The sequence below is a fragment of the Ptychodera flava genome, chromosome 17, assembly GCF_041260155.1.
Source record: "Ptychodera flava strain L36383 chromosome 17, AS_Pfla_20210202, whole genome shotgun sequence".
NCBI classification, from domain to species: Eukaryota; Metazoa; Hemichordata; class Enteropneusta; family Ptychoderidae; genus Ptychodera; species Ptychodera flava.
In genome coordinates this window covers 5,393,806-5,417,767 of record NC_091944.1, presented here as the reverse complement: position 1 = coordinate 5,417,767, position 23,962 = coordinate 5,393,806, and the positions used below count along the sequence as shown (strand labels likewise).

Below are 23,962 nucleotides of genomic sequence, written 5' to 3'. Positions count from 1 at the left end.
GAGCTATGGCGTAAACCACATTCCTTGCTCCATTGAATATCTCCGCGATTGAAGTCACCACAGATGACAATGATATCCCGATCAGGGTTGGCTGAATCGTGTACCTTTGACAGCGAGAGGTCAAATTCTTTCCAGGTGTTGATAGTGGACCATGTTGGTATATACACCCTACAAGTTCAGTATGTCTTTCTAGATCGTCCCTTTTCCTTGCATTAAAACGATTGTGCACCGCTATCATGGCTCCTCCGCCTCGCCGTTTCGTTGAACCACTGTATGGGTCTCTGTCCTTTCTGTGTATAGTAGAATCCTTTAGGATTTCGTTATCGGATATATCAGCATGGAGCCAGGTTTACGTGATTGCAAATAAAGTCATATTCGACACTGCTGAAGTGAATACTGAAAGTTTCAAGCTTTTCAGGACTTGAGAGACTTTCAGTATTTCGATAAAATAAAGTGTAGGCTGGTCCAGGAAAGCGTTCGATTTCACCACTCAGCATGATACCGATAGGCGCTCTTGTTACTTACTGTGTGTACCGTAGTGTTGTGGTCGGTTTTCCTTTTCGACACTTCAGCGTTCATCCACGAAGTGAGATTGCGGTATTATATCAGTAACAGCTGGGATTTCGTTATACAGAGAACCAGGCAGTGGTGTCTATGGGCAGTCTTATTTTACTGTTATTTGACATGACTTTTCATTTGGAGATACTGGAAAACTGCAGACAACGAAGAGAGCGACAGCAGCGAGGTGCACACGTAGCGACGCCATCATGCAGAGTGATACGAGCCCTCAACAGGCGGCAGTAGTTGCAACTGAAAAATGACCTGAGAGCAGCGCTGCCCTCAGGGCAGTTTCGAGCGGATTAAACTTGTGCACGACATTCGAGGACGTCACTGCACGATGCATTATGTAATAATGTTTAAGATAGGAACTGTATCTCTGCCCTGAGGGCAGCTCAGATACATTGCTGCCTTTGGGCAGATTGGTAGGATAGGAAATGTATGTCTGCCCTGAGGGTAGCTCAGATATATGCTGCCCTTGGGGCAGATCGGTAAATAGGATAGGAAATATATATATCAGCTCTGCTGATATATTGCTGCTCTGAGGGTAGATTAATAGATATACAATTATGCAATGATGTGTGAGCATAAAAAATGTATGTCTGCTCCGAGGACAGCTCAGATATATTGCTGCTCTATGGGCAGATAGGTAGATATACACTAGGCAATGCTGTAAGGATACTAAGGAAATGTATTTCTGCCCTGAGGGCAGCTCTGATATATTGCTGCCCTCAGGGCAGATTGGTAGATATACACTATGCAATACTTTAAGGATAGGAAATGTATGTCTGCCCTTAGGGCAGCAATATATCTGAGCTGCCCTCAGGGCAGACATACATTTCATATCATTACAGCATTGCATAGTGTGTATCTACCAATCTGCCCTGAGAGCAGCAATATATCCAAGCTGCCCTCAGGGCAGACATACATTTTCTATGCCCACACATTGATGCATAATTGTAAATCTATCAATCTGCCCTAAGGGCAGCAATATATCAGACCTGTCCTAAGGGCAGACGTCCATTTCCTATCTGATCTGCCAATCTGTCCTGAGGGCAGCAATATATCTGGGCTGCCCTCAGTGCAGACATGCAGTTCCTCAGTGATGTCATTGAATGTTGTGTACAGTTTACTCCGCTCTGAACTGCCGCGAGGGCAGCGCTGCCCTCAGGTCATTTTTCAGTTGCAACTTTTGCCACCGCACCGGAACAGGCAATATTTGTAATAACCTTATACATAATACAAGTATATTGATGGTGCAAATGGAGCGATATGATTGGTCGAGACGTGAAATGAACTGTGGCATTTTCGTGATATACCATGGTTAGCACACACACGAACTCGCGGCAAGGCAGCAGAAATCCTTTTTCGAAATTCATCTCCGAATAAATAAAAACTGTTATAATATAATAGCAAGAAGCACACCAGCGACGGTATACCACGAGATTTTGACCAGTCTTCTTAAAACATGAGCGATAGCAAGTGCATATATGTCGTGAATGGTCAAAATCTCGTGTTCGCGCGATTTGTTTTGATAGACTCTAAATTGTCAGTCCACTTCAGTACCCTTTGTAGACTTTACTGTTAATCTAGCTATGTTAAAGTGTGGGTTACCAGATAGTCTGGTTAAAGATACTCTTGCACTATCTCTCAGATAAATGTAAGTTCACTCAAAGCGAAATAAACCAGTGGAAACTTGTATTAGTATCTATCTGTATTGTGGTAATTTTGTCTTGTTGACATGCCCAGTGAGATTGGTCTAGCGTTTACATGTCGAAAGATAAAGGTACTGATATTGAGAGAAATAGAGAATATGTGTGGGTTACGGTTCAAGCCAGAATCCAGCTTGGGAGATGAAGTATGTCGAACCAATTAACAAGCTTGAGAGATGGATATTTTTATGGTGGTTAGTTCACCAAACATAATACATATCACTTCAAATTCCTATCACTGGTTCTGTTAACAGTCATATTTAATAGCTTTGTTCCATCGATTCCCCTGAACACAAGTGTATCTATTATTAGCTAAATTATTCTGACATGTTAGCTCCTCACCTCGGATAGCATAATCAGTAAATAGGCCTACTAGTGTTCTCATCTTCCGTGTAAGAGAAATCGATATCATGTTGCTTTTCTGTACTACGACTTTATGTGCGACATTGACATTATAAAATTTACAAATGACAATACAGAATGAATGAATGAATGAACATTGATGTTGGTTAGATAAAGTGAGGATTACCTGTTCAGTAAAGATCGTATTTTAAATACAGATCATGTATTTGGGTTTGATATTTAGGCGAATGATTTTGTTAGCAAGGGTTTTGAAATTGAAAAAAGGCAAGTGCAATATATTATTGTGGAAAATTGCTTTGTTTCTACAGAAATATATAGCCTAGCGTAATGTGATTAATCTATCATCTATTAATCCCATAGGTATGTGATCATACTGTCCAAAGGCTACCAAGAGTTTGACGATGTAGTCAGTACTGTGACAACCAAAGTGAAAGGAGTATCCTACATTAATCTATCGGCTTTAGATCCAGCTATTGTTACAGTTGATGATACTGCTCCATATGATAAACTATGGGATGTTGCAGATTACATCATTCCTCCTCAGGTATGCCGTGTTCACTTCAGTGAATACAATCCCATAATAGACACAGTTTGATAATGTGAATACCCTATGGCACATTACTGCAGAATATGACCTCGCAGCATGCTTTTGATTGCATGGTTGTCACAAAGATCAGCTATCACATATGAGGAATCTCAGGCTAGAATCTCAATCAAAGGAATTTGTTAGATAATATACAGAGTGAGTTTTTAGGACATGGATTTTTGACCCAGATATGGTCGTATCTGACAAACAATCTGTCATATATCAGACGAAATTCACACTAAATCTAGAATCACAATGGCATATGACCTTTCAAAGCAGTTACAAACAAAACCTTTGAAAATTTTAGATTTATGCCGTTGATCGATTGCCTGTGTGACTGTAATAACTCACTGTGACCTTAAATGTTTGGTATGTTTAGAACTCCTACCATCTGAGTGTATTTTAGATTCATTCCATGTAATTGTATTCAAAGACATCACCAGCTGTTCAGTCATTTGTTATGCGTTTGATTTTGGCAGTCAACAGTTGTTACTGATCTTTTTTTGTAAATTCACTAGACATACAGTGATCTTTCATTGATTAAAAAAATAATAATTAATAATAAGTATTATATAGAAATAATAACGCGAATAATAATAGGTTCAATTTCCGTGAAACTTTCACCTTAAGGGTATTTTGGGTCGAAAAGACCAAATATGATATCGATTTCACTACCCCATGTTTCCATGGTAACCATTTTAGGGGTTGAAAATTTCAGTTTTTCTAATATCCCATGAAAAGTTACTTTGATTGATATGAAAATTACCTTGGGGGAGTTCGGGTCAGAGAACACAAAAACAAGACTTATTTTAATGTTTCGAGTTGCCATGGTAACTATTTTGGGATTGAAAATGTTACTTTTCCCTAATTCCTATTAAAGAACTATTGATTGATGTAAAAAATAATTGTGATAAGGGTTTTTCTTTTTAGCATACCAAAAAAAATCACACTCATTTGAATGTGAGATGTTTCCATGGTAACCATTCAGGAGTAAAAATTACCAGTTATTTCAAAGATTCCACCTAAAATTCAGTAACCAACATAATATCGTAGATCAAAGGGATATTTTGGGTAAGAAAGACCAAATACCCAGTCTAAAAATCCAGTAATCAACAGAAATATTATACCAAACGGTTATTTGTGGGCAAGAAAGACAAAATATTATATCCATTTTTACTACCCTGTGTTTCCATAGTAACCTATTTGCGTTTTAAAATTTCAAAGTTTTTCGAAATTCCATGAAAAGTAATCCCAGTTACTATGCAAATGCTCTCCTAAGTGTATTTATCACAGCATGAACTCCATGTTCATTTTTGTTTCATGTTGCCATGGTAACCATTAAGTAACCACAGTTTTTTATTTAAAACCATGCGTATTTTAGATCAGGGGTATCTGTTTTCGTTAACCAGACAAGAAAAGGCTACTTTACGAGATTCTGCCCATGAAGTGAATTTTCTAGTCTTTTGATGTGTATACTTGCACACCTTTAATACCCAAGGAAACAGGTATAATGGACGACAGTGGGACTCAAAAGTTCTGTGACCTATTAACAACCCGTTTCACTCTCAGAGTTGTATGCAAATTTTAAAAGTCGCCATGACAACCTGACAACAACATGGCCTTTTCAGCACTGAGACATACTGTAGCAGGGCTAAAAATTGGCCATGGCCCTTCTGCCGAGAGGAGGCATAATTTCTGTGTCATTGTGATTGATACATTATTATCAAAATGCAACGAGAATGCGTTTTTATTGGCCATCGTTTCCTGTGCCTGTCATTCAAGTACGTCAGTTCAGATATTGAAACTTTGTTGCAAAGTTCCACCGCACGGCCGGTCGTCTTCGTAATTTCCAGAACAAGTCACATTATGTGCCCAGCTGGGTTTGACTGCATTTATCTACCTCGTCCCAAAGTGACGGACGGATCTTTCAACCTTTCAGCTTGGTGAAAAACGCATTTATTGATTCGCCAAAGGCCTGTGGATTCACTTATTTTTGCACAAGTGCTACATGGACATACGAAAAAGTTCGACTCACCCTTGCCCTCTCGATTGTTGAATACAACCACGGTCCATCATGATGAGAGTTCTCGAATCAAAAACTGTAGCCGTGCTCGAATACAATGTCTTCTCATTAAATTACGTCATTCTTGATATACAATTGTTAGCATTCCAAATCTGTCACCCTGTTTTTTTCAAAGTTTGGAGAAGGGCAGCATTTCCATCTGAATGATTGAACGACGTGAAACGCAAAATTCCATCGCATATTATCCGGCAATATGTACACTGTACAGTAGAAATACTGTATACGCTCCAGGTACGTATAACTATAAGCTTATACTCCACAAAATGGCCACAGGCGGCGTGAACTTTCTGAAAGGATTTCCTAAACGTCCTACTTGTTACCTTAGAGACTCACATGTGATGTCCTGAAAAGTATTCTCTGCAGTAATTCCAGTTTCTGTCAACATGCAAAGCTGAATGACATGATTATAACACGGGACGTAGTGTGCAGACGACACATTCACGCGCACGTTCACTCAATTGCGCATGCTCATATTGGCAGGCTACACGCACCACTGGCAAAAGAGTGCGCATGCGTAAAGTTATATTTGTAGCACAGATCTCGTGGAAACTCATGCCTTTGCTCTATTTCCATCCCAAAACTTCCTTGATTGCTTACAGTTAATGCACATGAACAAAATAAAACCAACAACGTCAGTATAGGGAGAGGGTTTATTTTTTTCGCAACAACTACAAATGCCACGCTGAAGATACGTTTACAAGGCCATTTACACTGGCATAGACAAGTTGGCATAGACTGTCCACAGTCGCTGTGCCTTGTTTTCTACACGCCCACGACTGCCACGATGGGCCTGCATTCGAAGGCTACGCTGTGCAGCTCAGCAGCTGTGAGCACGCGCTGCCAGACACAGCGACTGTCAGTTTTTGCAAGTTTATGAATATTCATAAGGGTAGTGATGTCAAAAGGAATACGTACGACAATTAGAAGTCACCCCTATTGACAAAATAAAAAAACAACAACCTCTTTTTCAGAATTCCCACAGCTTCAATGAACTGTTATTAGATTTCTCATAATACTTATAGCCCCTAAACTTGTAATAATATAATAATAATAATAATAATAATAATAATAATAATAATAAAAATAATAATAATTAAAGAATCATATAACTATCATAACGCGAATAATAGTAGGTCCGATGTTCATGAAAATTTCAGCCTAGGGGTGAATAATAGAAGGTCCGATGTTCAGGGAAATTTCAGCCTAAGGGTGGTCGAAGCAAACAAAAATGGTGTCTGTTTTGATGCCCCATAAATATTTTTGGCAAATTTCATTGAAATTGCTAAGAATGCAACAACACACTCAAAAAGGGTTTCTGATGGGTTATAATAAAGAAGTGATCTTTATGCTCTTACGGCCTGTTTCCATGGCAACCGTTTGGTGGCCGACATATGTTTTTCGAAAACCCAACCAAAATGAGTTTGATTCGTCCATCACTGTGTCTACTGTTTCCGTGGCAACCATTTTGGGGTTCTTATACCTTTTTTTCGCCAAATGAAAATGCTTAGAATGGAACAAACTTTCAAAATAGGGTTTAATGGGTTGCAATATCTACCAAACTGGTCTTTATGCTCACGCAGTCTGTTTCCATGGCAACTATTTAGTGGCTAGAAATATAAGTTTATCAAAACCCAACCATAAATGGTTTGACGGCTCCAACAATCAAATGATAAGAGTATCTCATGTTGAAAGGCTATCTCCACTACTATGCCACTTGTTTCCTTACCAACCATTTTGAACTTCAGAATAGTTGCCATGGAAACAAGTGCTTCCATCGTTAAATTTATGGAGCTTTCATTTCACTCGTCGGTGAAGGTCATGGAATATGTAAATTTAGCTGATGTGCACATAGCAAACGGCTGAAATGGCTGTCAGAAAGCACATGCAGGAGAGCATTCTAAACTATGCTAAATAGAAAGAAAAAATGCTGACATTGCAAGATCTAAACCTATCATTAATTTTATAATTACATTCAAATCAAATCATAAATAAATTTGTTCTTTACTCACTTAAGAAAAATAATTCAAAGCAATGGTTATCATTCATGTCCATGAAACAATAAGATACAATACACAAACAAAAACACCATAAAACACTGACAAAATCATTATTGCAATCGCAAACAACTGGTTAAATGGTGGTACCAGGTGTTTGGAATGGCTAAACGTACCCTACTAGCATGCTACACCCATCAAGTAGTGTATGGTAATTCAGATAGCTGCCAAAGTAGTGTTGTGAGTCAAAGCCAGCAATGCAGTCTCTCATCATCTGACCGACAGATTTGTCATATTTAGATATAGGATCTCCAAATCTACCAACGAATTTCTTATATGATCAAGAATTTTGAAGTATTAAAAGAGAAAACAGATAAAATTTGAACTAAATTAATAGGGGCAAACGCCAAGTTGGCTTGGCCTATGAAAAGGTAAATCAATCATAAGGTAAGTGCCGGTATACATAGAGTAACACTGAAATTTCACTGACATGATTAAGAAATCGGTATCGTAACAGCATGCAGACTGGCCGATGATGTTATCAGCATGTTTTGTATGCCAATTGGCACGTAAAAATCAAACATCACCATGATACATAAAAATTTGATCGCTTATGATGTCAACATTTTTGTACTGCCATTTATCATGTTGCAAACTTGTGATAATAATAATAATAATAATAATAATAATAAATAATAATAATAACAAGGCAGTATTGCTGAAGGCAATGAGTACTTGGGCCGTGATAGAGTAATTTTAGGACAATATATACTACTATTCAAATATGGTCTTGAATTTCCTCCTGTTAATTAGGCATTTGATTAACTGGTTATTAAACGAAGCAATGGCATGACAACGGCAAAATATGTCTAGCAACTTTTGTGGAGTTTGAGGCAGGGGTTCTTTATTTATAGTGGAAATTGCTTAAACTCCTTAAATATTCAAATTACAGCAAATTTCTTTTGTTCTCGATGGTAGATGTCTAATATTTAGATGGGCATATTTAGATTTCTACCCTATAGTTATCCCTTTACACCGAAAATCGGACATCCAGCTCTATTGGCTTGCTCAGAATTAGATATGCGCATAATTAATGAGGAAATATGGTGTCCTAAGGTGTCCTATCATACCAAATATGAAGGGTGTAGCACTTGTGGTTACTGAGTTGTGGATAAATATGTATATTTGAGGTTAAAGGTCATTGAGGTCACGTGACGTTTTGTAAAGCAATTTATATTGTTAACTTAATCCTATATACCAAAAATCAGACCTCTAGCTCTATTGGCTTGCTCAAAATTAGATATGCGCATAATTAATGGGGTACAATATGTGGCGTCATAAGGTGTCCCATCATACCAAATATGAAAGGTTTAGCACTTGTGGTTACTGAGTTATGGACAATATGTATATTTGAGGTCAAAGGTCACCAAGGTCACATGATATTTTGTCAAAATGTCTGAGATATCTGCGTGAACCGATGGACTCACTGATGGACTCACGGACGGATATGACCCAATCTATAAGCCCACTGGACTTTATCCGTGGGGACAAAAAACTGTGTCACTGCATCCTTTAGGCAATATGCATATGAAGAGAAAATAAATTTTCATTTTTCTTGGCCTAACACATGATGGGAGTCTATGGAGAACTGCCTTATACATGGGAGTCTATGGAGGTGTAAACTAAAAAGTCCTCTAACACGGCAAAATTCGATCGCATTTTGAAACAAATCGACGTGCATCTGTATGGGGTGGGTACTATTCTTGTGCAAAGTTTGAAAGAAATTGACCAGGGCATGTCTGAGATATCTGCGTGAACGGACGGACGGACGGACGGACTGACATGACCAAACCTATAACTCCTCCAGGACTTCGTCCGTGGACACTAAAAACAACTCAACAGTTATTACAGCTACACCGGCGGTAGGTTCGCCGAAGTTTGACAAAATTGCATCGATTTTTCAGGTTCATATAATATCCGACATTTTTGAGTTTTGAGTGCTGTTACGTGCAGAGAAAAACGAACAAAAGGGTGAACTCAGCAGTTTCCGTTAAAACAAAATTTATTACGAAAATAAAACTGATTGCTAAGTTAAGGATAGAATACAAGCTTTAAAGTGTACAGACTATTTATCTCAGCTGGGACGGCAAAGCTCCAGTCTCAGAGTTGTAACAGTCAGTCGGATGAATGAACAGTCCTTCGGCTTGCAGGCTTGTAGTTGCACAAAGTCCAAAGTATAAATCCAGCGTTGGCAGTGAAGGTCTTGGAAAGTCTTGAGAATGACTACTGCTGGAGTTTAGTAACACACAAGACACGATCCCAAAAGTCTGACTGCAAGCCTGCTGTCCCAGTATTTATACTCATGTGTTTACATAAGCATATAAGAACAATCTAGAACTTTTATTGACATGCAATTACTGTTCTAAAATTATCTCCCTTACACAACTAATCAACTTTCCAGAACATTCCAAACATGACTAATTGAATTCAAGGTTGTGAGGTCATTAAGGGCAGTGACCTTGGGAATTTTCTAGACTAATTGAACTCAGGTCATAATGAGTGTGGGGGAAATGACCTACATAGCACACCCCCCTCTTCAAAAAAAAAGAAAATTTTTCAAAGAAAAATCTTTCTTTTGCAAATGTAATCTTGAAAAAGATTTAAGTACTCAAATTTTTTTTTTTTACTCTAAAGTAAAATTTCTTGAAAGTGAACAACAATAAACTCTAAATACGAGAGAGACAGTCTGCAATTAAATTATCTCTGCCTTTGATATGTCTAATGTCAAGATTAAACTCCTGTAACATTAAATCCATCTTAGCAATCTCTGATTTTTGCCTTTAAATTTCTGCAGAAAAACAAGAGGGTTGTGATCAATATAAACCACTATTGGCTGGTTTGAAGAAGTAACATAAACTTCAAAATGCTGTAAAGCTAATATCAAAGATAAACACTCTTTTTCAATTGTAGAGTAGTTTCTCTGGGATTTGTTAAATTTGCGTGAAAAATAGCAAACAGGATGATCTATACCATGACTATCCTCTTGCAATAAAACAGCACCAGCAGCCGTATCACTAGCATCCACAGCTAATTTGAATGGCAAAGTGAAATCTGGTGCAGACAACACTGGAGCACTTTGCAGTATGGCTTTAAGTGTATCAAATGCCTGTTGGCATTGCTCTGACCAAACAAACTTTACTTTCTTTTTAAGTAAGTTAGTCAAAGGCTCAGTAATTGTGGAGAAATTTGGACAGAATTTTCTGTAGTAACCAGCCATACCGAGAAAGCGCATCAGTTGTCGTTTGCAGTTTGGTATGGGAAAACTTGAAATGGTACTGATTTTGGCATCAACAGGTTTTACCTCACCCTGTCCTACAGTATGTCCGAGGTAAGTTACCCTAGCCCAACCAAACTCAGATTTGGCAAGGTTGACAGTCAACATTGCTTTACTCAGTCTCTCAAAGAACTTCCGCATGAGCTTGATGTGTTCCTCCCAGGTGTCACTATACAGGACGACGTCGTCAACATAAGCTGCACATCCGTCTAGCCCGGATATGACGTCGTTGATCATCCGTTGGAACGTTGCCGGAGAGTTCTTCATTCCGAATGGCATCACCTTGTACTGGAACAATCCGTCTGGTGTAACAAAGGCGGATATTTCACGAGCACGATCCGTCAGAGGGACTTGCCAAAATCCCTTCAGTAGGTCAAATTTCGTCACATACTTGGCTTTTCCCACTCGGTCGATGCAGTCATCAATCCTCGGGATTGGGAAAGTGTCTGTCTTTGTTAAAGTGTTGACCTTCCTAAAGTCCGTGCACATACGATAACTGTGGTCTGATTTGGGAACAAGTATGCACGGCGAACTCCAGTTACTTTTACTGGGTTCAATAAAGTCATTGTCCAGCAGGTATTTGACTTCTTCCTGGAGATATTTCGCTTTTGTTGGATTCAGTCTGTATGGATGTTGTTTTACAGGCTTACTGTCCCCAACATCAACGTCGTGATAGATGACGTTTGTCCTCGTTGGAACATCTTGAAACAGGTGTTTATATTCGTGGAGCAGTTCTTTCACCTGTTGTTGTTGTTCTGTCTGGAGGTGTGCCAACTTTGTAGACTCCAGCTTCTCCAGGATTTCTGAGTTCTGAAGCTTGACCGAGCCCAGCTTTGAGTTTAGAGTATTTTCACTCAAGTCAGTTTCAGTATCACTATCTTCATAATGGTTTGAACTGACTGCATTGACAGGCTTTGTTTTAGTAGGATTATCCCTATCCAAATATGACTTAAGCATATTTATGTGACATAGCTGTTTTGTTTTCGCCTGTCAGGTGGTTATTATGATGTAATTTAAATCACTCAATTTCTTATCAATTAGATATGGCCCAAAGTAACGAGCATGGAGTGGTTTTCCAGGAATTGGAAGTAGAACAAGAACCTTTTGACCTGGTTCAAACTTCCGTTTTGAGGTGTTTTTATCGTATTTGATTTTCATTGACTGCTGAGATGACTCAAGATTTTCTCTGGCTAATTCACATGCTTTAGAGAGTTTTGTACGAGAATCTGACACATATTGCAAAATATTCAGACAATCATCATCGTCTGATAGGAATTTCTCTTTAACTAGCTTAAGTGGGCCACGGACTGTATGTCCAAATACAAGCTCAAATGGGCTAAAACAAGAGACTCTTGAATTGACTCTCTAACAGCAAAGAGCAGAAAATGAATTCCTTCATCCCACTGCTTCTCTGTGTCAAAACAGTAGGTCCTAATCATGTTTTTCAAAGTTTGATGAAATCGCTCAAGAGCACCCTGACTTTCTGGATGATAGGCGGATGACCTATACTGTTTAATGCCTAGCTGATCCATTACTTGTTGAAAAATACCAGACATAAAGTTGGAGCCTTGATCGGACTGGACACATTTAGGGAGGCCGAATAAAGTGAAAAATCTGACTAAAGCTCTCACTATAGTCTTTGTCTTTATATTTCTCAGTGGTATGGCTTCGGGAACCGAGTAATGTACACATTATTGTCAGCATGTACTCATTTCCTGATCTTGTTTTGGTAGGGGCCCAACACAGTCTATTAGAATCCTACTAAATGGTTCTTGAAATGCAGGAATTGGCTGTAAAGGGGCCTTTGGAATGGTCTGATTCGGCTTTCCTACCATCTGACATGTGTGACAAGTTTTACAGAAATGTGTTACATCCTGCCTGAGATTAGGCCAATAAAAGTGACTGAGAATTTTATGATAAGTTTTCCTTACTCCCAAATGACCAGCCCAGGGCGTTTCATGGGCCAGGCGCAATATTTCAGCACGATAGGGCTTTGGAACCACAATTTGATGTTTTATAGCCCAGTCGTCATCAACCAAGACATCTGGAGGTCTCCATTTACGCATGAGAATACCAGATTTTGTATAATAGGAAACAGAGCTATCTGAAGTTTTACCTTCATCATCTACCCTGTCAAACAAAGACAAAATATCTGGGTCTTTGTGTTGTTCTGCAATGAGATTTGATCTAGAAAATGTCTGACTTTGGTCAGCAGAAGTTTTACTGGAAGTTTCAAATCCACGAGGGATAACGGAATGATCCGTGTCAAACACCTGACTGAGAAAGGTGTCATTTAAGTCAACATCTGTGACATTATTTTGAGAGTATCTTGATTCTCAGAATTTTTCTTTGACATGGCTCGAGTAATGGAACATGAAGGAAATAAATCGGGTATCTCTTGTTCAATTGGCTCTGGATCCTGATCTAAACTAGGATTATCAGTCACAAGTGGATTAGTAATGACCTTGTCCCCGGCAAGGTCGTTTCCAAGAAGAAGGTGAATCCCTTCAAAAGGCAAAAAAGGCCTAATACCTAAAGTCACAGGTCCAGAAACAAAGTCCGAAGACAAATAGACATTATGGGAGGAACAGGAATGTAGTCATTACAATCTACCCCCTTAATAAGAACTTTAGAACCTGAAAATGACTTTTCAGAAACGGCAGGGTATCTGCCAACAAAAGAGACTGGGAAGCCCCGGTATCTCTTAAAATTTTGACAGGGGTAGCGGAAGAGAAATCACTAGAAAGTGATATAAAACCATTATGAATAAATGGCTCGAAAATACCCATAATGCTATCTTGAGAAGAATTGACCTTGACCTCATTAATTGGGGATAAGAGGGTTTAACCTCAGAAAATGTGTTGCACACATTATTAGACTCTAATTGAGTTGATGAAGAAATAAAGCCGGTGGGCTTAGATCCACTTTGACCACTTTGACCTTCACGTTTTCTTTTCAATTTGAAACAATCTGACATTAAATGGCCGTCTTTCTTACAATAATATACAAGAAAGTGTACCGAACTGTTTGTCAGAAGGAGATTGAGACTTGGGATCTGATGATGTGGGAGTGTTACTTGAACTCCGTGAACTGTTGTCATTTGATTTTCTACTGTCCTTTGAAAAATTCTTGGATGAAAAGGAGGAGTTAAATTTACCTGCATTGTTTCTGTATGAAAAGGACTGGATGGTTTGCTGAGAAATGAAGATTTGTGGGTCAATGAATAATCATCGGCCAAACGTGCAGCAACCTCCAATGTATCTGCCTTTTGTTCATTGATAAACGTCTTGATGTCACTCCGAAAACACCTTTTGAATTCCTCAATAAAAACAAGCTGTCGTAATTTGTCATAATTCTGACTGACCTTTCAGAAGAACACCAACGATCAAACAGTTGTTCTTTTGTTCGAGCAAATTCAACATAAGTTTGATCCTTCACCTTCTCACAATCCCTAAATTTCTGACGGTAAGCTTCAGGCACCAACTCATAGCCCTTGAGAATTAATTCCTTCACAGAATCATAATTTGAAGCCTGCTCTACTGACAACTGAATGTAAATTTCTCTGGCTTTACCCACCAAAGCACTCTGCAAAAGCATAGACCAGGACTCCTTAGGCCAATTCAGACTCTGAGCAATTTTCTCAAAATGAAGGAAATATTTATCAACATCCTTCTCTTGGAAAGGGGGAACTAACCTGAAATGCTTAGTGATGTCAAACTTGTCTGAAGGGAAGAATTTTCCTGGCTGTCCAAGCTCTAAACGTTTTATTTCTACCTGTAATCGCTGTTCTTCTAATCGCAATTCTTTTTCTCTCTGTCTTTCTTCCATTTCTAATCTTTCCTGCCTATCTTTCTCTCTCTGTCTTTCTTCCATTTCTAACTGCATTTGTATTTCTTTTTCTTTCATTTTTAATTCTAGTTTCTTAATCTCCAAATTTGTCTGCATTTCTAATTCTAATTTTCTGAGTTCAGAGGTAGACTCGGGCTCATAATCTTTCAGGGTGGATTCCTCAAATTGGCCTAAATCAACTAAATGTTTTGCAATATGGTACTGAATTTCCCTCTTGCGCATGGATCTTTTGACTTCTACTTTAAGGAAATTGGCCAGTGCTATGAGGTCGTCTTTCTGAGGGAATTAAATGTGTCCTGATCAAGGTCGTCCATTTCGTTTGGTTTGAATTCCGCCATGATTAAATTTCGCTGAGTTCACAATATACAGTAGTTTGGAAAAGGCTGCCAAATGTTGTCAAACGGCTCAAAATATTCCTCTCCCGGCCGAGCCCCCAGATTTGTTACGTGCGAGAAAACGAACAAAAGGGTGAACTCAGCAGTTTCCGTATAAAACAAAATTTATTACGAAAATAAAACTAATTGCTAAGTTAGGGATAGAATACAAGCTTTAAAGTGTACAGACTACTTATCTCAGCTGGGACGGCAAAGCTCCAGTCTCAGAGTTGTAACAGTCAGTCGGATGAATGAACAGTCCTTCGGCTTGCAGGCTTGTAGTTGCACAAAGTCCACAGTATAAATCCAGCGTTGGCAGTGAAGGTCTTGGAAAGTCTTGAGAATGACTACTGCTGGAGTTTAGTAACACACAAGAGACACGATCCCAAAAGTCTGACTGCAAGCCTGCTGTCCCAGTATTTATACTCATGTGTTTACATAAGCATATAAGAACAATCTAGAACTTTTATTGACATGCTAATTACTGTTCTAAAATTATCTCCCTTACACAACTAATCAACTTTCCAGAACATTCCAAACATGACTAATTGAATTCAAGGTTGTGAGGTCATTAAGGGCAGTGACCTTGGGAATGTTTTAGACTAATTGAACTCAGGTCATAATAAGTGTGGGGGAAATGACCTACATAGCAGTGCAGACAGAAATAAGTTTTGAGGCAACATGGCTGCGACCCCATGTTGACCCCTAGCCCTGCGTACGATGCTATGTGCTACAGCTAACACACAGCATCGTACGCAGGGCTAGCGAGAGAGTTGCCGACATCGACGGTTATTTACGAGAAGTGAATAAAAGACTGTCATTTTTGGAAGCGATCGAGTAGCTGAGGTAGGCTGGGATACGACTTGGGCCCAAGAACGCTGAATTTCGGCAGTAATTTGGCTTTTTACGTCAAGTCCCAAAATGGATTTGAAGTCACCGACCCTACGTAAGGGTCTTTGCAGGGCTGTGGTGAGCGGGGCGATTAGCTGTAGCGGAACACACAGCATCGTACGCAGGGCTAGTTGACCCCAAGTGAAAATGTGTTCGCGATCAAATCTTCCTATATTTTTTTTCAGAATTTTCGACAAAATCATTGCTTCTTAAATCTTTTGTAAAATATAAAATACTAAAAAAAATGCGATGTGCCATGTCTCCAGATTTCTAAAATATTGTTCGTTGACCGTTCGACGGAATACTCATTTCGCAAACTTGTGACGCAGTTGAAATTCAATACTGACCGCCAAATAATCTTAATGAGACGAGATCATTCTAGACATCCTCCAAATTATCCAACCATTCGCGTTAGAGTTCAGCTCGCTTAGAGTATCATAACATTCTTCGGCTTTCGTTTTAGATCGCCCTAATCTCTCCCATTTAGGAAATAAATACACAAGCTACCTTGACAAAACTTCGTGCACCATCCAGGACCAAACGCACTACAAATCTGTCTTGACGTCATCATCTCCTTACATGGTAATCGGCATACCGTATTTTTTAGCAAAGGAGACACAGAGTACGTCGGAGTATTCAGTTTCAAAACGTATTACATTGTGCGATGTTGTCAAAAAAAGGTAATGTTACTGCAGTGGTATAAATTACAAAACACAAAAGTTCAAATCAGTTATTTTGGACTGGCTTTACCCAACATTTCATATTGTTTCTTATGCCAGATTTGACCACGTGCTTACTGGTGACCCCTTTTACATGCAAATTTTGTGTCAAATGGTGTGTTCTCCTGGAAAAAACAAACGTGCGATTTCTATATGAAGGAGGCGAAATTTGCCCTCAAAACTCGAAACCACCCCTTTGGGGTGTACCTAGCTATTTTGAACGAGCTTCTCGAATCTGCAGCTCTATTTCGAAATGATGGTCTGGTTTTCTCAGCTCAAGGATAAGTGTTCTCCATCGCTGTGGGCATTACTATTCTCAACTGGGGGTACAGTTTCCAGTCGTAATGTTTTTCATTGTGTCCGGGATATTAAACCTTTCCTTTTCACACTTTTACTTTGATTAACACTAGTCCACATCTTGTCAGCGATTAAACATGTTTCAAGTTTAAATGTTAAATTCTGGTCTCGAGCCCTCTTGTTCGACCAAACTGAAATTACCCCTCCCACTTTGGCTCGTCCAGTGGGTGTAGCAAGGGTCGTGCCATCGCCTAGGAAACGGAGGGTGCATTAATTGTTGCATTTCGATGCACATTTTGATTATATTCAGAAGATTTTGTGGCAAAAACTCAGATAGAGAAGCATTAATATTCACATCTCACTTATTCAAGACTGGCTGAGAGCAGCACTTCCATTCAGTTAACATCATTACGCCATTTATTATGCCAAGAAAGATGAAGCCAAGACATTTTGCCCTCCCTGGTCTCAGCCAGAAATGGTTATACCTTACAGAGTTTTTTCCCACGGAATGAAAACAAATGTACTTGGGCTGAGGCCCAAGTACAATAATAATAATAATAATAATAATAATTACACTTTACATAAATAATTGTCACGGTAATGAATCGACTCCACTTGTCAAGTATTTTGATGAATCTATGTTAGTAGATTTATTGCACTTTGATACCACCTACTTAAGTGAAGTTCAACATTTTTCAAAATCGTGTAAAGAAAACCATTTTGATTGAATATGAAAAAGACATAAGAAATGGTTATTGATTTCAGGACAAAATCAACAGTTATTCCCAGTCCTTTGCCAGGTAATGTTGCCGTAGAAAGGGTGACTACATGCAAATATTTAGGTACTATCTTAGACAACAAATTCAATTTTAAAGCACACAATGATTACATCAACTCCAAATGTCAGTCCAGGATTTATTGCCTTCAGAAGCTCAGATCACTCAGTGTCGATTCTGCAATCTAAAAACATTTTATCGCTGTTTTTTTGAATCCGTATTAACATTTTCATTTTTAGTGTTATGTAGGTCATTTTCCCCCACACTCATGACATATGTTAAATTAGTCTAGAACATTGTCAAGGTCACTGTCCTTCACGACCTCACAACCACTTGAGTATAAATAGGGGCCGGCGCAGTTTGTAGTCAGACGTTTGGGATCATGTCTCTTTCGTGTTACTTCAATACTTTGGAAACTCCAGTAGTATTAATTTCAAGACTTTTCAAGACCTTCACTGCCACGCTGGATTTATACTCTGGACTTTGTGCAACTTCAAGCCTGCAAGCCAAAGGACTGTTCATTCATCCGACTGACTGTTACAACTCTGAGACTGGAGCTTTGCCGTCCCGGCTGAGATTATGTAGCCTGTACACTTTTACAATTTGTATTCTATCCCTTGACCTGGCGGTTAGTTTTATTTTCGTGATAAATTTCATGTTATACGCAAATTGCTGAGTTCACCTTTTGTTTGTTATTGATTTCAGGACAAAATCAACAGTTATTCCCAGTCCTTTGCCAGATAATGTTGCCGTTGAAAGGGTGACTACATACAATATTTTAGGTACTATCTTAGACAACAAATTCAATTTTAAAGCACACATTGATTACATCAACTCCAAATTTCAGTCCAGAATTTATTGGCTTCAGAAGCTCAGATCACTCAGTGTCAATTCTGCAATCTAAAAACATTTTATCGCTGTTTTTTTGAATCCGTATTAACATTTTCATTTTTAGTGTTATGTAGGTTATTTTCCCCCACACTCATGACATATGTTAAATTAGTCTAGAACATTGTCAAGGTCACTGTCCTTCACGACCTCACAACCACTTGAGTATAAATAGGGGCCGGCGCAGTTTGTAGTCAGACGTTTGGGATCATGTCTCTTTCGTGTTACTTCAATACTTTGGAAACTCCAGTAGTATTAATTTCAAGACTTTTCAAGACCTTCACTGCCACGCTAGATTTATACTCTGGACTTTGTGCAACTTCAAGCCTGCAAGCCAAGGACTGTTCATTCATCCGACTGACTGTAACAACTCTGAGACTGGAGCTTTGCCGTCCCGGCTGAGATTATGTATCCTGTACACTTTTACAGTTTGTATTCTATCCATTGACTTGGCGGTTAGTTTTATTTTCGTGATAAATTTCATTTTATACGCAAATTGCTGAGTTCACCTTTTGTTTGTTATTGATTTCAGGACAAAATCAACAGTTATTCCCAGTCCTTTGCCAGATAATGTTGCCGTTGAAAGGGCGACTACATACAATATTTAGGTACTATCTTAGACAACAAATTCAATTTTAAAGCACACATTTATTACATCACACTCCAAATTTCAGTCCAGAATTTATTGGCTTCAGAAGCTCAGATCACTCAGTGTCAATTCTGCAATCTAAAAACATTTTATCGCTGTTTTTTTTGAATCCGTATTAACATTTTCATTTATTAGTGTTATGTAGGTCATTTTCCCCACACTCATGACCTGTGTTTAATTAGTCTAGAACATTCTCAAGGTCACTGTCCTTCACGACCTCACAACCTTGAATTCAATTAGTCATGTTTGGAATGTTCTGGAAATTTAATTAGTTGTGTAAGAGAGATAATTTTAGAGCAGTAATTAGCATGTCAATAAAAGTTCTAGATTGTTCTTATATGCTCTTATATAACCACATGAGTATAAGTAGGGGCCGGCACAGCTTGCAGTCAGACATTTTGGGATCGTGTCTCTTGCGTTTTACTTCACGACTTTGGAAACTCCAGCAGTATTAATTTCAAGACTTTTCAAGACCTTCACTGCCACGCTGGATTTATACTTTGGACTTTGTGCAACTTCAAGCCTGCAAGCCAAAGGACTGTTCATTCATCCGACTGACTGTTACAACTCTGAGACTGGAGCTTTGCCGTCCCAGCTGAGATAAGTAGCCTGTACACTTTTACAGTTTGTATTCTATCCCTTGACTTGGCGATTAGTTTATTTTCGTAATAAATTTCGTTTTATACGCAAATTGCTGAGTTCACCTTTTGTTCGATTCTTTCACGTAACATTAGGCTAGTCTGGAGGTTTGAGTCTGTGCTGCAAAAGCATTCTAGGTAGTGTAAATATATTTAGCAAGATTGTTGATGGCGACAGTTAAACCTCGGCGATCTATATATCCAACGCATGAAAAAGAAGGCAAAAGAAAATTTAAATAATCAAAATCACGTTATGAGAACCTGCCATCAGGCCGTCGTTTACAGGTTCCAAAGTGAAGAGCTGTGAGAACGAAGCTCAGTTTTATTCCGAATTCAATTTCAATCTTAAACAAGTTACAGTGAATTGCTTTGGAGCGTTGGCATTAGACGAACGAGATATAGTGTCTAAATCTAGATGTTGCCAACACTGTCAGGTGCAATTAACAGCTAAACGGTAACATGAGTTGATCATAAAAAATCAACTCTGCAAAGTTGAAACATTGTCTAGCGGGAGGTCAGATGTGGTCAACACCCGATCCACACACATCACGTCTGCTTAGAATGCAGGCACTTGTTGTTGCTTAGTTCTACAAAATATAATACTTCGACGAATTACAATTCAATTACAGCATTGCAATTTTAACCAGCAGACGAAAATTCAAAAGTTCAAAATGTGTAAATGCGAAAGGCATTATAAACCTGACAGCATACGTCCTGGACAGTTAGCGGGCTAAGCAGTGCGTGGATATGTATTGTATGATGTTATTTTGACTAAGCCGGACCTCCCGCTAGACAATGTTTCAACTTTCGCAGAGTTGATTTTTTATGATCGACTTATGTTACCGCTTAACTCTTATTGCAACTGACAGTGTTGGCAATACCTCGATTTAGACAATATGGCTAGTTCGTCTAATGCCAATGCTTCAAAGCAATTCACTGTAAATTAGGGTAATGTCACTTATCACACTGAATTTATTGAAAGCCAGCTATGAAAGTTACATTCAGTCTATTGGGGTTATAATTTCTGAAATTTGGAAATTTTTATTTGTTCCTGCTCCCTGAAAAGCTGCTAGTGTAATCTACTGCTCTCCTGAAGGGCAAGATATCGAGTACTGGCAGTTTTTTATAATTCTGTTCACCTTTTCAAGGCTGTCATCATTTGTTTTGAATCATTTTTGTCATTCTTTATTTTTTTATGAATTCATTACTTAAGCAATAACCCCCCGCTGAGGACGGGTATACCACGACATATAGCACAATTCACGACATATATGCACGAGCCGCAGGCGAGTGCATATATGGAGTGAATTGTGCTATATCGCGTGGTATACCCGTCCTCAGCGGGGGTATTGCTATTATATTATATCAACTTCATGTTATTACTTTTGTAGACATTAATATTGATAAAAGAGGGCCGTATTCAAATATTTATGGAGAACGTTGTTTGCTCAAAACAGTGGTTAAATGAAATGGGCCCCAGAACAAGCATTTTAACCTTCTCCAGAAACATCCAACACTCAAAATATACGTAGACTTGCACAACTGTGAGTTTCGTATCACATCGTCAAACGAATATTTATTTTGAAATGATACGGTAGAACAAACGTAACTGTCAACAATACAACACGCGCACTCTCTGAAGGGCAATTCAATAAAAATTTACATATCAATACGACCTGAATCATGTGAATGAAATTACATCATCTATGTAATCTGGGTAACCTTGCGTACTTGGTGCCGCCATATTTGAATAAGCTTCAACGCGAGAGATGGATCGGCAGTGCACAGATTGTGTTTTTCTTTAATTTTTGTGTATAATACTGACATTTACGGGACCACTAAAAGTACAACTGTGAAACAACGATGCAGCACTCTAGTTGTGGGTATTTGAAATGGCGGCGATGCTAGAGTCTGCTGGAGTTTGTCGAGATGCCACGGGCACGATGGTGGTTTTGAGCTTGAGGCGGTGATTTGTGTAGGTTGTCGACAAATCTGCCGCTTTTGAGATATCTCTCATCATGGAGCCTAATTTATTTTCGCCCAGGGGTGAATTACAGTACCATACTTTGTCATCCGGCTTTACATTGACGCGAGGCCTCTGAAATAATGCATTTTCTCCCGGATTTAACTTTGACAGATATTTTGCGAATGCTGCAACGGGGCAGTTTTCGCCGCCAGTGGCGAACAATTTTGGCTTGCGTTTCGAAATCATCGTCCGGGTGATTTTTCGCTTTTTCGGAGTACGTAAATTCTACAAATTTCGTTCCATCATAGCTCTCCCTTATGCTGTAACTAGAATTTCGTCAGCTTTCTGAATCCCTCTCGGCCCCTGCGTCCAAAATGAAATGTCAGGTCGAACCACACTTTCCGACTCAATGCCAAGGGGTCGCTAGTAGTTAGGGATACAGTATAGACCACTTTGGAAGTTAGGGGGTCTTTTTTGGGGGGAAAGATATAGAACACTTGGGTAACTTAGGGGGTCTTTTTTTTGAAAGATATAGACCACTGTCATGGCCGACTGGTACAAACGTACGTCTCCTTGGTGATGGAAAGATCCCCTAGCCTAGTGAACATAGATATAGACCCCTTTGGAAAGATATAGACCACTTTGGAAAGATATAGACCACTTTTTGCCTGGGCTTATAGATCACTTTTAAAAAGATATAGATCACTTTTAAAAAGATATAGACCACTTTTAAAAAGATATAGATCACTTTTTGTCTGGGCTTAAATATCACTTTTAAAAAGATATAGATCACTTTTAAAAAAGATATAGATTATCATGGCCGCCTGGTAGAAACGTACGTCTCCTAGGTGATGAGAAGCCCCTAACCTAGTGAAAATAGATGGGCTCGATCACTCTGTGCAGGAGCCTGCTGTATATACGAGTGTTTTTTTTTCGCGGAGCAGCACAACTTCGAGTCGAACAAGAAATGTAGGAATGTGGCACATAGGTTATTTGCTTCAGAAGAAAAATTGTTGTAAGGAAGAGTGTTTTAACCGCCGATTTTCATGGAAAGAAATTGGTGGACTTTGTCGATCTGCAGTGCATGCAATGCGGTCGACCGCCGCGCTGCCAAAATAATCCAGCATCGAACAAAGGTAACCTGTCAATCATCCAGGGGTCTCTGTGAAATTGTTACAATGTTTCAGTTGTTCCATTCGACATCACCCCAGCTGACATCGCGATCGTTCTGCAATGGGACTTATGCCGAGGTTGTTTACAACTAACTAGAAGGCCTCCATTGGGCTATCTTTCCACTTCTGCAATTCTGTGTCCATAGAAATTGTATAACCATTTCAGTCGGATTGAAAGTTAGAAGTCACTCACAATCTGCAGTATGTTCAACCCGTGAAACAGTGATAGTTTGTATTCAACACCACACGTACACCGTCTTGGTTACACCACGGTCCCTCTCTAGAGGGACCGATCGTGTGGTTACTTGTCCATCAATGCCTCTTAACTTCCCTTAGGCTTATAAAACTGCATTGACTATAATGACAGGAAAACAAAATTAATGAAATATCACAGAAGCAGCACTGGTGACGCTTAAAATGTTTATTTCGATGGTTAAACTGTTGGCGTATAACCACTCCTGTGATGTGATTCTACAGGTCATGCCATGTACTACATATACATAGTACATAGCACGCTGCGCCGATGGGGCTACGCTACGGGTCCGGAGCTAATCGATGTGCAGGCTAGGTCTGTTTTCTGTACCTTTGATGATGTATATATGAGAAAAGTCTGACCTATTTTGAAAATTGGGTCCTGTGTCGATTCGTGATTTAAGTTATCGCAGTGATGTTGAAACTTTACAACAATTTCTTTTGATAAACATACAGCACGGTACCGCAGCGAACGTATCTGCTGATCTTGGGCTAAAAGAAAGTGGGAAACCGCTTTAAACAAGCAAAAGAAAAAATAAATCTGCCCTCTTCTAATCCCACTGTTGAGTAGAGGACACGTCCAGCAATTTTCTAAACTGCGTCTATTGTCTCCTTTGAGGGAGATGAAACATGCCGCTTGTTTGCTAAGCAATTAGTAACGCATCTGCCCGGGTAATCCCATAAATGGATTATGCCGGTTCGGATACGTTCGATGTTCTTCGGGAATAGTCGGATGTCGAATGGAACAACTGAAACATTGTAACAATTTCACAGAGGCCCCTGGATGATTGACAGGTTACCTTTTGTTCTATGCTGGATTATTTTGGCAGCGCGGCGGCGCGGTCGACCGCATTGCATGCA

General features: G+C 39.1%; 2 protein-coding genes across 2 annotated transcripts in view; one reads left to right on the top strand and one right to left on the bottom strand.

The window, feature by feature from the left end:
- LOC139115229 (uncharacterized) overlaps nucleotides 1-23,962 on the bottom strand; it is a 211,995-nt gene that overhangs the window by 102,813 nt on the left and 85,220 nt on the right. The window lies entirely within an intron of this gene.
- Nucleotides 1-23,962, top strand: part of LOC139116563 (P2X purinoceptor 4a-like) — a 92,213-nt gene that overhangs the window by 40,294 nt on the left and 27,957 nt on the right. Inside the window, exon 2 of the mRNA XM_070679159.1 lies at nucleotides 2,994-3,177. Coding sequence (XP_070535260.1) covers nucleotides 2,994-3,177 — 184 coding nt within the window. The remainder of the gene's footprint in view (nucleotides 1-2,993; nucleotides 3,178-23,962) is intronic.